The sequence below is a fragment of the Falco cherrug genome (genome assembly GCF_023634085.1).
Source record: "Falco cherrug isolate bFalChe1 chromosome 21 unlocalized genomic scaffold, bFalChe1.pri SUPER_21_unloc_3, whole genome shotgun sequence".
NCBI classification, from domain to species: Eukaryota; Metazoa; Chordata; class Aves; order Falconiformes; family Falconidae; genus Falco; species Falco cherrug.
In genome coordinates, this window is record NW_026599284.1 from 14,592 (window position 1) to 28,224 (window position 13,633).

Below are 13,633 nucleotides of genomic sequence, written 5' to 3' on the forward strand. Positions count from 1 at the left end.
ACCCCTCCCCATTGTCCCCAGCGCCCTCAGTGTCCCCAGTGTCCGGATGTCCCCAAGCCCTTCCCTGTTGTCCCCAGGCTTCCCACTATCCTTGGTGTCCCCAAACCCTTCCCAGTGTCCCCAACGTCCTGGTGTCCCCAACATCCTGGTGTCCCCAAACCCCCCCCAATGTCCCAGTGTCCCCAACGTCCTGGTGTCCTCAACATCCCGGTGTCCCCAACCCCTCCCTGATGTCCCAGTGTCCCCAACGTCCCGGTGTCCCCAAAGCCCCCGATGTCCCAGTGTCCCCAATGTCCTGGTGTCCCCAACATCCTGGTGTCCCCAAACCCCCCTGATGTCCCAGTGCCCCCAACGTCCTGGTGTCCCCAAACCCCCCTGATGTTCCAGTGTCCCCAAACCCCTCCCTGATGTCCTGGTGTCCCCAAACCCCCCCAATGTCCCAGTGTCCCCAACATCCTGGTGTCCCCAACATCCTGGTGTCCCCAGACCCCCCCTGATATCCCAGTGTCCCCAATGTCCTCGTGTGCCCAAGCCCCCCGATGTCCCAGTGTCCCCAACGTCCTGGTGTCCCCAACCCCTCCCCAGTATCCCCCACATCTCCTGTCCCCGTCCCCAGCATGTGGCCAAGCCCCCCCCCCAGCAGCCACCCCCCGCGGTGGCACCTTGGGGACAATGGGGCTTTGTCTGGAGCCACTGTCCCCAACCTGGTGGCAAGCCCGGACTTGCCGGTGGCCACCAGCTGTGACGGCCCCATCCCCCACCCCCGCTGCCAAGGGGCCCAGGTGTCTGGGGCAGCCGGGGGGGGGTGGGGGGGGGTGGGGGTGGGTCGGGGGTCGGGGTGTGACAGCCCCAGCGTGTCCCCGGCCGAGGCTCAGGGGAAGGATTCGGCCACCGGGACGGAGAAGGTGGCCGAGCTGATGATGAAGACCTTGACGTAATGGACAGCCTGGGGGGAGGGGGGGAAGGGGGGGGGAGGGGAGTCAGGGGGGACACCGGTGGCTGGGTGCCCCCCCGTGACCCCCCCAGGGGACCCAGACACTTGGGGACCCCCGTGACCCCTCAGGGGACCCAGACATTTAGAGTTCCGCCCCCCAGGGGACCCAGATGCTCGGGGACCCCGTGAGCCCAGACCTTTGGGGACCCCCGTGACCCCCCAGGGGACCCAGATGCTCGGGGACCCCGTGAGCCCAGACCTTTGGGGACCCCCGTGACCCCCCAGGGGACCCAGATGCTTGGGGACCCTCCCCCAATGACCCCAGATGTTTGGGGACCCCTGTGCCCCCCAATGACCCCAGATGTTTAGGGACCCTCCCCCAATGACCCCAGACGTTTGGGGACCCCCCCTTGACCCCAGACGTTTGGGGACCCCCCCACTGACCCCAGATGTTTGGGGACCCCCGTGGCCCCCAGGGGACCCAGATGTTTGGGGACCCCCCCAATGACCCCAGATGTTTGGGGACCCCCATGGCCCCCAGGGGACCCAGATGTTTGGGGACCCCCCCCCTTGACCCCAGAGATTTGGGGACCCCCCCTTTCCCCCCCAGGGGCCTCAGGTGCCCCCCCCCCCCCCCCAGCCGTACCGCGAAGACCCCGGCGAGGAGGAGGAGGGCGAGGAGGAGGCAGACGAGGGCGAGGAAGACGAGGGGGCACCCGGGGGGGGGTGTCTGGGGCTGGGGGGCATCTGTTGGGGGGGGGGAGAGGGAGGGGTCAGCACCAGACACCCCCTCCCCCCACCCCTGGCCCCACCCCCATCCCCCTGGCCCCACCCCCTCCTTACCTGGGGTGTCACCTCGGCTGCCAACACCCTCTCTGGGGACGTCGGCAGTGATGTCATCGGTGACGTCATCACCCGGGGTGACGGGGTCTTTAAGGCAGGGGGGTGGTCGCTCCTCCCCAGGGCTGATGTCACCCGTGAGGTCACCCTCGGGGCTGACGTCACGGCCAGAGGGGGCTCGCGGGAGGGGGGAGGTGACATCACCCTCGACCCCGTCACCCAGGTCAGATCCCCGCGTGAGGTCACCTCTGGGGTCAGCAGCAGGTTTGACTCCTTGGCCGGCAACGTCCCCCGGCGGGGAGACAGTGACATCAGCCGCCGCGATGACGTCATCGGCAGGGGTATCCCCCCCCCCCCAAAACATGACGTCATCTCCTTCGATGACGTCACCATCGAGTTCACCTCCAGGGATGACACCAGGAGCGAGGTCATCCCCGGGAAGGGAGGTCGGTGGGTCGTGGCCGGCGATGACATCATCAGCACCGACGGGCCTGGCGATGACGTCATCAGCGATGTCACTTCTGGGCGCGATGTCACCAGCAAGCTCATCCCCGGGAAGGGAGGCAGCGACATCGTGACCAGCAAAGGTGGCCCCAGCAATGACGTCATCAGCGAGGTCATCCCCGGAGATGATGCCACCAGCAACGTCATCCCCGGGAAGGGAGGCGGTGACGTCAGCCCCGGCGGTGACATCAGCCCCGGCGGTGACGTCATCAGCGAGGGCTTCCTCAGGGAGCAAAGAAGCGACGTCGTCTCTGTCGATGAGGTCACCAATGTCGTCACGCCCGGGCGCTGAGGAAGTGACAACGTCCTTCGCTGTGACATCACCGGGGAGGGAGAAAACGTCATCCCCGATGACGTCATCAGCAGGGGCATCCCCCGGGAGAGCTGAGGGGGTGTCACCCCCGGCAGCGATGTCACTAGGGCAGATGGCTCTCATGTCGCCACTCTCCACGACGTCACCAGGGACACGCTCCTCGGGAAGCGCAACAATGACAGCAGTTGTGACGTCATCGCTGGGGACACCCTCATCCCCGCTGGGGACACCCTCGTCCTCCACAGGAGGGGCCATCACCGTGATGGTGATGCCACCAGCAGTGCAGGTGTCCCCAATGTCCCCAATCCCCATATACCCCAGGGCTGTGACATCACTGTCCCTGTCCCCAACATCCCTCAGGACCGGGACATCCTTGTCCCCAATGTCCCTCAGGACCGCGACATCCTTGTCCCCAACGTCCCTCAGGACCGCGACATCCTTGTCCCCAACGTCCCCGTCCCCAGCGTCCCTCAGGGCTGGGACATCCCTGTCCCAAATATCCTCTTCCTCGATGTCCCTGTTCTCACCTCCAATGTCCCCAGTGTCCCTTGGGACAGCGACATCCCCGTCTCCAACATCCTTGTCCTCATCCCCTGAGACTGGGATGTCCCCAACGTCCCCTGGGACTGTGACATCCCTGTCCCCAACATACTTGACCAGATGGGCTGGGACATCCCTGTCCCCAATGTCCTTTAGGGTGGTGACATGCTCGTCTCCAGCAGGTGGGACATCCCTGTCCCCAATGTCCTTTAGGGTGGTGACATGCTCGTCTCCAGCAGGTGGGACATCCCTGTCCCCAGTGTCCGCCATCTCTGAGGACAAGATGTCCCCAGTATCCATCGAGACTAGGACATCTGTGCCCCCAAAGTCCCTTAGGGCTGGGAGATCCCCCATGTCCTCCTCCCCAGTGTCTGGCACATCCCTGTCCCCAAGATCTCTTGGGGTGGTGACATCCCTGTCCCCCACGTCCCCAACATCCCTCACAGCTGAGTCCTGCATGTCCCCAAAATCCTTGTCCCAGTCCCAGGGGACATCTGGGACATCGCTATCCCCAATGTCTTCTGGAGCTGGGACATCCCTGTCCCCAACATCTCTTAGGACAGAGACCTGTGTGTCACCAATGTCCTTGTCCCCAGCATCCCTTAGGACTGAGACCTGCGTGTCCCTAACATCCTTGTCCCTTAGGATGGTGACATCCTGCTCTCCAGCGTCCTCGACCAGATGGGCTGGGACAACCTTGTCCCCAGTAGTCTTTAGGGTGGTGACATCCCTGTCCCAAATGGCTTTGTCCCCAGGAGATGGGACATCCCTGTCCCCAATGTCCCTGAGGATGGTGATGTCCCTGTCCCCAAGGGCTTTGTCCCCAGGAACTGAGGCATCCCAGTCCAAAATGTCCTTGACCAGATGGGCTGGGACATTCCTGTCCCCAGCGTCCCTTGGGGTAGTGACATCTTTGTCCCCAATGTCCTTTAGGGTGGTGACGTTGTCCTCAATGGCTTCGTCCCCAAGAGCTGGGACACCCCCGTCCCCAGTGTCCCTTACGGCTGGGACATCCCTGTCCCCAGTGTCCTTGTCCAGAAGGGCTGGCCCATCCCAGTCTCTCGCGTCCCTTGGGGTCACGATATCCCCGTCCCCAGTGTCCATCAGAACGGTGACATCCTCGTCACGATCGCTCTTGTCCTCAGGGGCTGGGACACCCCTGTCCCCAGCATCCTTCAGCGTTGTGACATCCCTGTCCTCTATGTCCTTGTCACACAGAACTGGGACATCCCTACACCCCATGTCACTCGTGACTGAGTTGTCCCTGTCCCCGATGTCCTCGTCCCCGAAGCCTGGGACGTCCTCGTCCCCAAAGTCCCCGGTGTCCTCATCCGCTGGGGCTGCTGTAACGGTGATGGTGATGCCGCTGGCCCAGGGGGTGACGGTGACAGTGTCCGTGGGGACACTGGTGTCACCCTCCCCCTCGGGGACACCTCCAGCTTGTCCCCACGCAGGTTGAGGGTCCACGGTGATGTCCCCAGGGGTGGCCGTCACCTCCCCGGGGAGGGGACGAGGAGGGACAGCATGGGAGCACCCCTCGGCCATGGGCAGGGACCTGGGGGGGGACAGAGGGGACAGGGATGTCACCGGAGGTGGCAGAGGGACACAGGGACCTGAGGGAATGGGGGAGAGAGAATGGGGCGACACAGGATGCTGGGATGAACAAGGGGGAGGGGAGGGGACATGAGGGGACACAAGGGACCCAAGGAAGGACAGGGGGACATGGAGGGGACATTGGGAGGACACAGGGGACCCCAGAAGACATGAATGGACACAACAAGGGGACAGGGAGAGATGGTGGACAAGGGACAGGGGGGCACAAGAGACCCCCAGGAGAGACCAAGGGAAATGGGGGACCCCGGGGAGGGGGAGGGCAAGAGGACACGCAGGGTGGGTACTGGGGGTCTTAGGGTACCCTGGGAGGGGGGGACGGGTACCTGAAGTGACAGCAGGTGACAGCCCCGGGGGCGCCGGTGTCCGTGTCAGGATCCCGAGACCTATTTTGGGGGGGGGGTGTCCCGGTGTCGCTCTGGGGATCCTGGTTTCAGCGTCCTGGTGCCGGTTACAACATTGCAGTGGTGGGTTTGGGGTCCCAGTGCCGGTTTCGGGGGTCCCAGCTGCCGGTGGTGGAGTCCCAGTGCCGGTTTCGGGGGTCCCAGTGCCGGTTATGTTGCCACCACAGCAGGGGGTCTCGGGGTGCCAGCTTTGGGGTACCGGCAGCTCCCAGATCCCACCGGCATCTGGGGGCCGATGAACCAGATCCGATGGGAAGGGGCGGAGCATGGGTGCCCGGTCCCCTCCCCCCACCCCGAGCTGAGACCGCGCAGCTCGTGCCACGTCCCCGATTAAAAATAACGAGGCGGGAAAAAAAAAAAAAAGTTAAATAAATAAAAAAAAATCATTCGGGTTTTGGGAGGTTTTATTGGATCCTGGGATCCCCTGGGACACCGAGGTCCTCCGGGAGATCCAGGGCCTCAATCGCTTCGGCCAGGCGGGCAAGCTCGGAGCGGAGGGTGGCAACCTGGGGCAGAGGAGGGGGGAGGGGACGTTAACGAGGGCAGCACTAACGAAGGGGTGGGGTGCCCCTCCCGTAAGCCCTAGAGGAGCTTCGTTAGAGGAGCAGCTCTAACGAAGCACCCCCCTCGTTAACGAGGTCGCCAAAGCGCCCCATCCCGCTGGAATTAGTGGGCGGAATGACGCTAATTAGTTTAATGAAGGTGCGGTTACCTGCTGCTGGTGGGCGGGGGGGGCAGGGCGCTCCCCACACGCCGGGGTCCCCCCGAGGGTCTCGAGGCGACGCTGGAGGCTGCGGCTGCGGGCAAGGAGCTGGGCCCGGGCGGCCGCTGGCTCCACCAGCCCCTGGTGGGGGGCAGGAGGGGAAGGGGGGGGCCCCCTGCTATGCCTAGGGTCCCCCCCCCGCGCTCTGCAATGCCCCCCCCGAACTCCCAGTGCCTCCGCGGGTTCCTCCCATTGTGTCCCCCAGCATCCCACAATGCCCTGCATCCCCCTTCGAATGACCCAGCGTCCCACGATGCCCCAGTGTCACCCCTGGTCCCCCAGCACCCCACGATGCCCCGGGGTCACCCCTGGTCCCCCAGCACCCCACGATGCCCCAGGGTCCCCCAGCATCCCACAATGCCCTGCATCCCCCTTCGAATGACCCAGCACCCCACGATGCCCCAGTGCCACCCCTGGTCCCCCAGCACCCCACAATGCCCCGGGGTCACCCCTGGTCCCCCAGCATTCCACAATGCCCCGGGGTCACCCCTGGTCCCCCAGCATCCCACAATGCCCTACATCCCCCTTCGAATGACCCAGCATCCCATGATGCCCCAGAGTCACTCCTGGTCCCCCAGCATCCCACGACGCCCCAGTGTCACCCTGGGGTCCCCCCAGCATCCCACAATGCCCCGGGGTCACCCCTGGTCCCCCAGCATCCCACGACGCCCCAGTGTCACCCCGGGGTCCCCCAGCATCCCACGATGCCCCGGGGTCCCGCACTCACCCGCAGGCCGAGGTAGACTCTGGTCCCGGGGCCCGCGGGTGCCCCGACCCAGCCCGGGCCTGGCCCCGCCCCCGGCGGCAGCACCTGCAGTGGCCCCACCCGCGCCAGCACGCAGAGGGCGGGGCCCAGCGCCCGCAGCCAATCCCGTGCCTCCACCGGGCACTGCACCGCCACTGCGCAAGGCACACAGGGATAGCCCCGCCTCCTGCCGCCACCAAACCCCGCCCCCCAACATGGCCACCCCTGGGCACGCTGGGAAATATGGCTGCCACCAGCGGGAGGCGCCATCTTGGGGCAAATGTCAGGGGCACGCTGGGACTTGTAGCCCCCCACAGCCCTGTCCGCCATCTTGGCTGCCCCAGGGCATGCTGGGACACAAAGTCCCCCCTCCCCCCCCCCCCCCCCCCCCCAGCCATCTCGTCCCCCTCCCCCACTCACCGGGGGGCCGCGCAGCCCCCAGGCGGAAGGTGTCGCGCAAGGCCCGCGCCGCCCTCGCCACCTCCTGCATGGCCGCCACCTCGGCCTCCACCTCGGGGCAGCGCCAGTGGGCCTGGGGGGGGGGGGGGGGGACGGAGACAAGGGGGGGGGTCAGGGGGGCACAGACACCCCCCCACCCCCCCCCCCCCACGGGGGACCCCCGACCCCACGGGCGACGGCACCCACCAGGCGGGCGGCGTCGGGGAAGGGAGCGAGGCAGAGGGTGGGGGGCGCGGGGGGGGCGCGGGGCAGGCGCTGCCACAGCTCCTCGCTGAGGAAGGGGGCGAAGGGCGCCAGCAGGCGCAGCCCCAGCTCGGCGCACGTCAGCAGCGTCCGGCACGTCTCCGAAGTGGATCCCGGATCCCGTAGCAGCGCTTTGGCCGTCTCCTGCGGAGGGACGGATGGATGGGGGAGGGGGGGCGTTGTGGAGGAGACACCCCCGGTCTGCGTCGGACAGACAGACGCGGTCAACGAGGTGAGGGTGGGCGGAGGTTGGCACCCAAGGGGACGTGCCAAGAGGGATGGACGGACAGACAGCCGGGATCAACCAAGGTGGTCAACGTTCACCAGGCGGGGTGGGATATACAGATGGACGCGCTCCAGAGAGGGGATTCAGGTCAAAAAACCCCATGGGTTGGGGTGGACGGACTGACGGACACCATCAACCACATCCAGATGGGTTGGGTTCAAAGGTCATGGAGCTACAACAGCTCGGCGGGATGGAGAGATGGACACACTCGAGAGCAGAGCAAGGTCAACGCTCAAGGAGACCCAATGGATTGGGGTGGACGGACTGATGGGCACCATCAACCACATCCAGATGGGTTGGGTTCAACAGTCTTGGGTGGGACAGACAGACCGAAGTGCTCAACAGGGTGAGGCTGGGCTCAAGTCAACGCTCAAAGAGACCTGATGGACTGGGGTGGACGGCCACGCAGCCACCATCCACCCTAGGTTGGGTTCAAGGAGCTACAACTGGGGTGGGACAGACGGATGGACACGGTCAAGGGGCCACCATCAGGTCCGAGACCTATGGGAGATGTGAGGGGTTGGGTAGGACAGACAGACACAACCATGCAGGACAGATGGACAAGGGCCACCCACCAAGTAGACGTCGCAAAAGCTACGCAGCCAGAAGTGGTGGATGGTGGCCATGGCACCGTGGACCTCCAGGGCCTCCATCCGCCGCCCGCACTCCTCCACCGCTTGCGCCAGCTGGCTCAGCACCCACCGGTCCATGGGGTGCTGCGGCACTGTCTGCCGAGGAAGGGTGATGGGTGGGGGGTCCTGGGGTGCCTCACCCCCACCCCAGACCTCCACCAAACACGCCCTGGTACCCTCCTCGGGGGGGCTGGGGGACAAAGTGGGACCCCAAGGCGGCAAGGACAAACTTGGTGGCGTTCCAGACCTTGTTGCAGAAGTGTCGGTAGCTCAGGACCATGCCCACGTCCAGGCGGATGTCATCACCTGTAGGGCAGGAGGAGGGTTGGGGACACGGAGGTGGCTCCCCAGGGTGGGGGGACAGGGCCACCCCGGGGTGGGGACGGGGTCCTGGTGTCCCCTCAACCCATTTACCGTGGACGTTGTGGGAGCACAGGGCCATGCGGAGGGCGTCGGCGCCACATTCGGGGATGCCGTGGGGGAACTGGCGCTTCTGGGGGGGGGGGGGACGGGGGACACAGTGGACAGGGAGGGGTCAGTGGGGGGACAGGGCCAGGATGGGAGGGGCCGGGATGGGGACACGTCCTACCTGGCCCTCCGTGGCCACCGTGAGCTCGTGGGGGTCCAGGATCCTGCGGTGGAGCTTCTCCTGCAGCTCCTGGAAGACAGGAGATGCTACAATCAACGGAGGTGCCGCCGTAGCCGCGTTGTCACGGGTCTGTCACCTCTTCTGGGGTCCCGGGGTGGGGCTGGGGGTGGGAGGGGGGTGGGGGGGGTTGGGGTGGGGTCTGTGGTACCTGGAGGGAGGCGCCGGTGATGACGTCGCGGGGGTCAACGACGTTCCCCAGGGATTTGCTCATCTTGCGCCCGTGGGTATCGCGCACCAGCGAGTGCAGAAGGACCTGGGCGAAGGGGGACAGGCAGCGCTGGGGGACACCGGGGCGGGGGGGGGGAGGGGACACGCGCCGGGGGACAGAAGACCCCCGAGGGCCTCAAGAAAGGACCAGAAACCTCAAAGAGAAGGAATAGGGGACCCCTGGGGACACCGAGGAGCCCCGAAAGGGGACGGGGACCCCAAAGAAGGAACGTGACGCCAAGTAGAAACGCAAAAGCGGATCCTTGAGGACACAAGGGATGCTGAGGGACCCCAAAAGGGGACAGGGGACCCCTGGGAGCCCCAAGGAAGATCTAGACACCCCCAAAAAGAGTGGGAATAAGGGTCCTGTAGGACACAAAGGACACTAAGGAGCTCCAACAGGGGACAGGAACCGCTGAGAAGGAACACGGCGCCGGGAAAGGGAAGAAGGGACCCTCGGGGACACTGGGGACCCCCAGGGGACAGCGAGAGGCAACAAGGAACCAGTAAGAACCCCAAGAAATGAACAAGACGCACGGGGGGAAACAGATTTAAGGGACGTGAGGGACACAGGGGGACCGGTGGGGACCCCGAGGGGACTGGTGGGGACACTGGAGGGGACTGGTGGGGACACTGGAGGGGGGACCCCGGCGGTACCTGGGAAAAGGGCAGGCGCCCGGTGAGCTCCTGGCCCAGCATGACCATACGTGCCACCCAGAAGAAGAGGAGGTCGCTGCCCGTCTCCAGCACGTTTGTGGGGTAGAAACGCTGCAGGTCAGGGGTCTGCGGCCAGAAAAGTGGGGGGGACACACACACGGGGGTGGGAACACTGTCCCGTGTCCCCCGTGTCCCCCCCGTCCCACCCCCCAAACTCACCTCTTCAGGCCAGCCCAGTGCGGGCGAAGGGGAAGAGTGCAGAGGAAAACCAAGTGTCCAGGACATCAGGGTCTGCAAGGGTGTGGGGGAGGGGGGGTCGGGGGGACCCCAAAATGCCTCAGAGCTTGTTGGGGGGGTCAGGGGACCCCCCCCAAAAGGCCACTGGGCCTGGAAGGGGTACCTGGGGGGTGACAGATGGGTGCCAAAGGGGTGCTGGAGCTGGGTGGGAGGTGGCAGGAGGCGCCCGGGGGAGCAGCGGAGGGATTTTGGGGGTGCTGGGGGGGGTCGTTTCAGGCTGCTAGAGAAAACTGGGGGGGAGGGGGTGGGGGAGGGGGGTGTCCCCAGAGGGTTCGGGGGGCAGGAGGAAGATTTGAGAAGGCAGAGAGGCTTTTGAAGGTGGTGGGAGAGATTTTGCGGGGACGGGGAACGCTTTTGGGGTGCGCACAGGGGGGATTTCGGGGTGCACCCCCCCCCCACGCCCACCCCCCTTTTCCTCACCTTGCTGGAGCTGGAGCTCGCCAGGGGAGCAGCGCAGGGCGCGGGCGGCAGCAACGCGCGCCTCAGCCTCGCTGCGCCCCACCACCCAGTGTCCCCCGGGGTCCTCGGGGGGGGACCCTGCTGGGGGGACCCCCACCCAGTACGCCGGCACCCGGTGTCCCCACCACAGCTGTCGCGACAGGCACCAGTCCCTGGAGGGGAAGCGGGGCGCGGGGGGCTGATATCAGTGGTGCCTGGGTGGCCCCCCCAGACGCTCCGGTGGCCCCCCCAGACGCTCCGGTGGCCCCCCCAGACGCTCCGGTGGCCCCCCCAGACGCTCCGGTGGCCCCCCCCGCCTCACCCGATGTTGTCCATCCACGTCTGCCAGTTCTTCTCGTGAAATTTGGGGACAAGTTGGAGACGTCCCGATGTCACTGCCTGGGGGAGGGGGCAGAGGGAGGGTCACAGACCCAGGCGTCGAGGTGTCCCCCCTCCCTTCACCGTGTCCCCGTGTCCCTGTCACCTCTCGGGCACGCTGTGCCATCTCCTGGCACCGCAGGAACCACTGGCTCTTCAGCAGGTACTCGATGACGTCCCCCGAGCGGCTGCAGGGACGTGGAAGTCACCTCAGTCCCTGGGGACATGTCCCCATGGTGGGGGACACACACCTGTGTCCCGAGAAGGTGACAGGGAGGGGACAGGATGGGGACAGCGGTACCTGCACATGGGCAGTGTCATGGCATGGTCCTGGATGCCGCGGTACAGCCCTCGCTCTGCCAGCGCCGCGACCACCTTCTCCCGTGCCACAAAGCGATGGACACCCTGGGGACAGGGGACACCGCTGGGGGACAGGCAGGATGTTGGGAAGTGACAAGAGACAGGACTGGGGACAGGCAGAGGGCAGGGACACTGGGAAGTGACAAGGAACAAAGCTGGGGACGTGGGGATGGTGGTGACAAAGAGGACAGAGCTGGGGCTGCAAGGACAGAGGGGGACACTTGGAAGTGACAGGGGACAGAGTTAGGGACACGGATGAGGACACGGGGGCGGAGAAGCCACGGGTGAGCAACAGGGCACGGAGACAGCGAGCGTGTAGGGACCAAAAGGACACTGGGAAGTGACAGGGGACAGTCGGGGACATGGGGGACACTCAGAAGTGACAGGACAGAGCTGGGGCCACAGGGACACGAGGGTGGAAAAGGCCACTGGGAGCAGCGGTACCTGGAGCCACCCCCCGCCCGGGGGACACATGGTGCCATCGTCCCCGATGACGCAGAGCAGGGGCAGCCCGTGGGCCCGGGCCAGCACCAGGTCAGGGGGGCTGTGCCCCGGTGTCACCTTCACCGCCCCTGCGGGGACCAAGGACACGCTGCCACCGCCGCCGCCACCCCCCACCCCCCCGCCCACCCCGATACTGCCACCAGTGTCGCCCCACGGCCCCACCACCCAAGGCACCCCCCCCAAACCAGTGACCCCCCTACGAAGAGGAACCAGTCACCTCCCCAAACTGGGAGACCCACACCCAGACCAGCCTCTGGCACTCCCATACCGCTCCCAGTCCTTGTAATGGTTCCAGTCCTGTGCCCGTACTATTCCCGCTTCCCTTACTGGTCCTAAAACCCCACCTGCCCCATACTGGTCCCAGTACCAGTGCCACGGGTGGGCTCCACGGCGGGGTCGGTGATGACAGGCAGGAGCTGCCCGGTGAAGGGGGTGCCGGAGCTGGCGGCCATGGAGGTGCTGGGGAAGGGGCGGGGTCACTGCAGGCCCCGCCCACCACACACTGTCCCTTTAAGAGCCCCTGGGTCCCACCTCCTCAGAGCAGGCTCCGCCCCCCCTCCCCTTTAAGGGAGACTCCTGACCAATCCCTGGCAGGCTCCCAGGCAAAAAGGCTCCACCCCCATTCCCCAAGCCCCACCCCATCCATTGGCCACGCCCCTTGCCCTTATATGCACACAGCCACCCAGGAAAGCAGCAAGGCTAAACCATAACCACAACAGCCAATACCTGCAAACCAGCCCCGCCCCTGCAAGCCCCGCCCCCTCCCCACAAGCCCTGCCCCTGGCCCCACCCCTCACCGTATACCGGGGGTCCTCTGGGTGCACAGCCACAGCCACGTCCCCCAGCATCGTCTCCGGGCGCGTCGTGGCCACCCGGCAGCTCCAGGCCTGGACATGTGTGAGGGGTGACATGTCAGGGACATGCCAAGGACACACATCATGGATACAAGAGAAACATGAAGGAAACATGCCAAGGACACGGGAAGGAATGGGACACATGCCATGAGCACAGGAGGAACATGGACAGGACTTGCCAGGGACATGGGGCTGGATATACCAGAGACACCAGGGGGACACGCCAGGGACATGGGAAAGGGACATGGAAGGGACACGGGAAAGAGACATGGCAGGGTCACGGGGAGGGAATATGAGAGACGTGGAGAAGGACACGGAAGGGGACACGAGGACACGCATGGAGGATGGACATGCCAGGGATACAGCAGAGGGACACAGGGGGACAGACATGCAGGGAACACGGGGACAAGACACGGAGGGGACACAGGGACACGGCACAGCGCAATCGAGAGACCGCATCGGGAACACAGAACGACATGAAAGGGGACACAGGAGCACATGCCAGGGGCATGGGGGGGGACACGACAAGGGACACGCATGTCAGAGCATGTTGGAGCCCCCAGATGACACACAGTGTCACGTGCGGGGCCACCTGAGGGCCACCAGCCACTCACCGTCCCCTCCTTCCACGGGGTAAGCAAAGGTGACGAGGACACCAAAGGTGACAGGTCGGGGGACAGCCGGGGACGTGCAGCGCCGTGGGGCCCGTCAGGGTGCGGGCTTCCACCTGGCGAGACACAGAGGGGCTGGGGACAGCCTGGGGACAGCCTGGGGACAGCCTGGGGACAGCCTGGGGACCAGCCTGGGGACAGCCTGGGGACAGCGCTCACCTCCACATCGGCCAGAGCGGAGCGCAGGGCACAGGACCAGGTGACGAGACGCCGGTCACGGTGAATCAACCCAGCATCATACAACCGCACAAAAGCCTCCGCCACCGCCCTTGAGAAACCCTGAGGGGACACAGTTGGGGACACACGGGGGGACACCTGGGGACATTTAGGGACAACAAAACACC

At 65.7% G+C, this 13,633-nt stretch overlaps 2 protein-coding genes across 2 annotated transcripts; both read right to left on the reverse strand.

The window, feature by feature from the left end:
- Positions 1 to 688: 688 nt before the first annotated feature.
- LOC114014422 (putative surface-exposed virulence protein BigA) lies at positions 689 to 5,469 on the reverse strand. Its single transcript, XM_055700085.1, has 4 exons — positions 5,069 to 5,469; positions 1,778 to 4,686; positions 1,581 to 1,681; positions 689 to 946 (listed from the first exon to the last, which is right to left on the reverse strand). Exons 2-4 carry the CDS (start codon positions 4,674 to 4,676, stop codon positions 872 to 874), a joined length of 3,075 nt encoding a protein of 1,024 aa, XP_055556060.1. The 5' UTR covers positions 4,677 to 4,686; positions 5,069 to 5,469; the 3' UTR covers positions 689 to 871.
- A 63-nt stretch (positions 5,470 to 5,532) lies between these two features.
- VARS2 (valyl-tRNA synthetase 2, mitochondrial) lies at positions 5,533 to 13,586 on the reverse strand (the record flags this gene model as incomplete). The annotated part of the gene is given in 24 exon segments (XM_055700088.1): positions 5,533 to 5,652; positions 5,859 to 5,990; positions 6,637 to 6,809; positions 7,075 to 7,186; positions 7,300 to 7,500; positions 8,218 to 8,406; positions 8,408 to 8,580; positions 8,689 to 8,767; positions 8,864 to 8,932; positions 9,072 to 9,176; positions 9,788 to 9,913; positions 10,007 to 10,027; positions 10,029 to 10,078; positions 10,505 to 10,695; positions 10,845 to 10,921; positions 11,007 to 11,088; positions 11,202 to 11,305; positions 11,705 to 11,832; positions 12,132 to 12,189; positions 12,191 to 12,223; positions 12,562 to 12,651; positions 13,222 to 13,296; positions 13,298 to 13,345; positions 13,449 to 13,586. Coding segments are annotated over 24 exon segments (2,556 nt in total), but the record flags the coding sequence as incomplete, so codon positions are not given.
- Between the last annotated feature and the right edge of the window lie 47 nt (positions 13,587 to 13,633).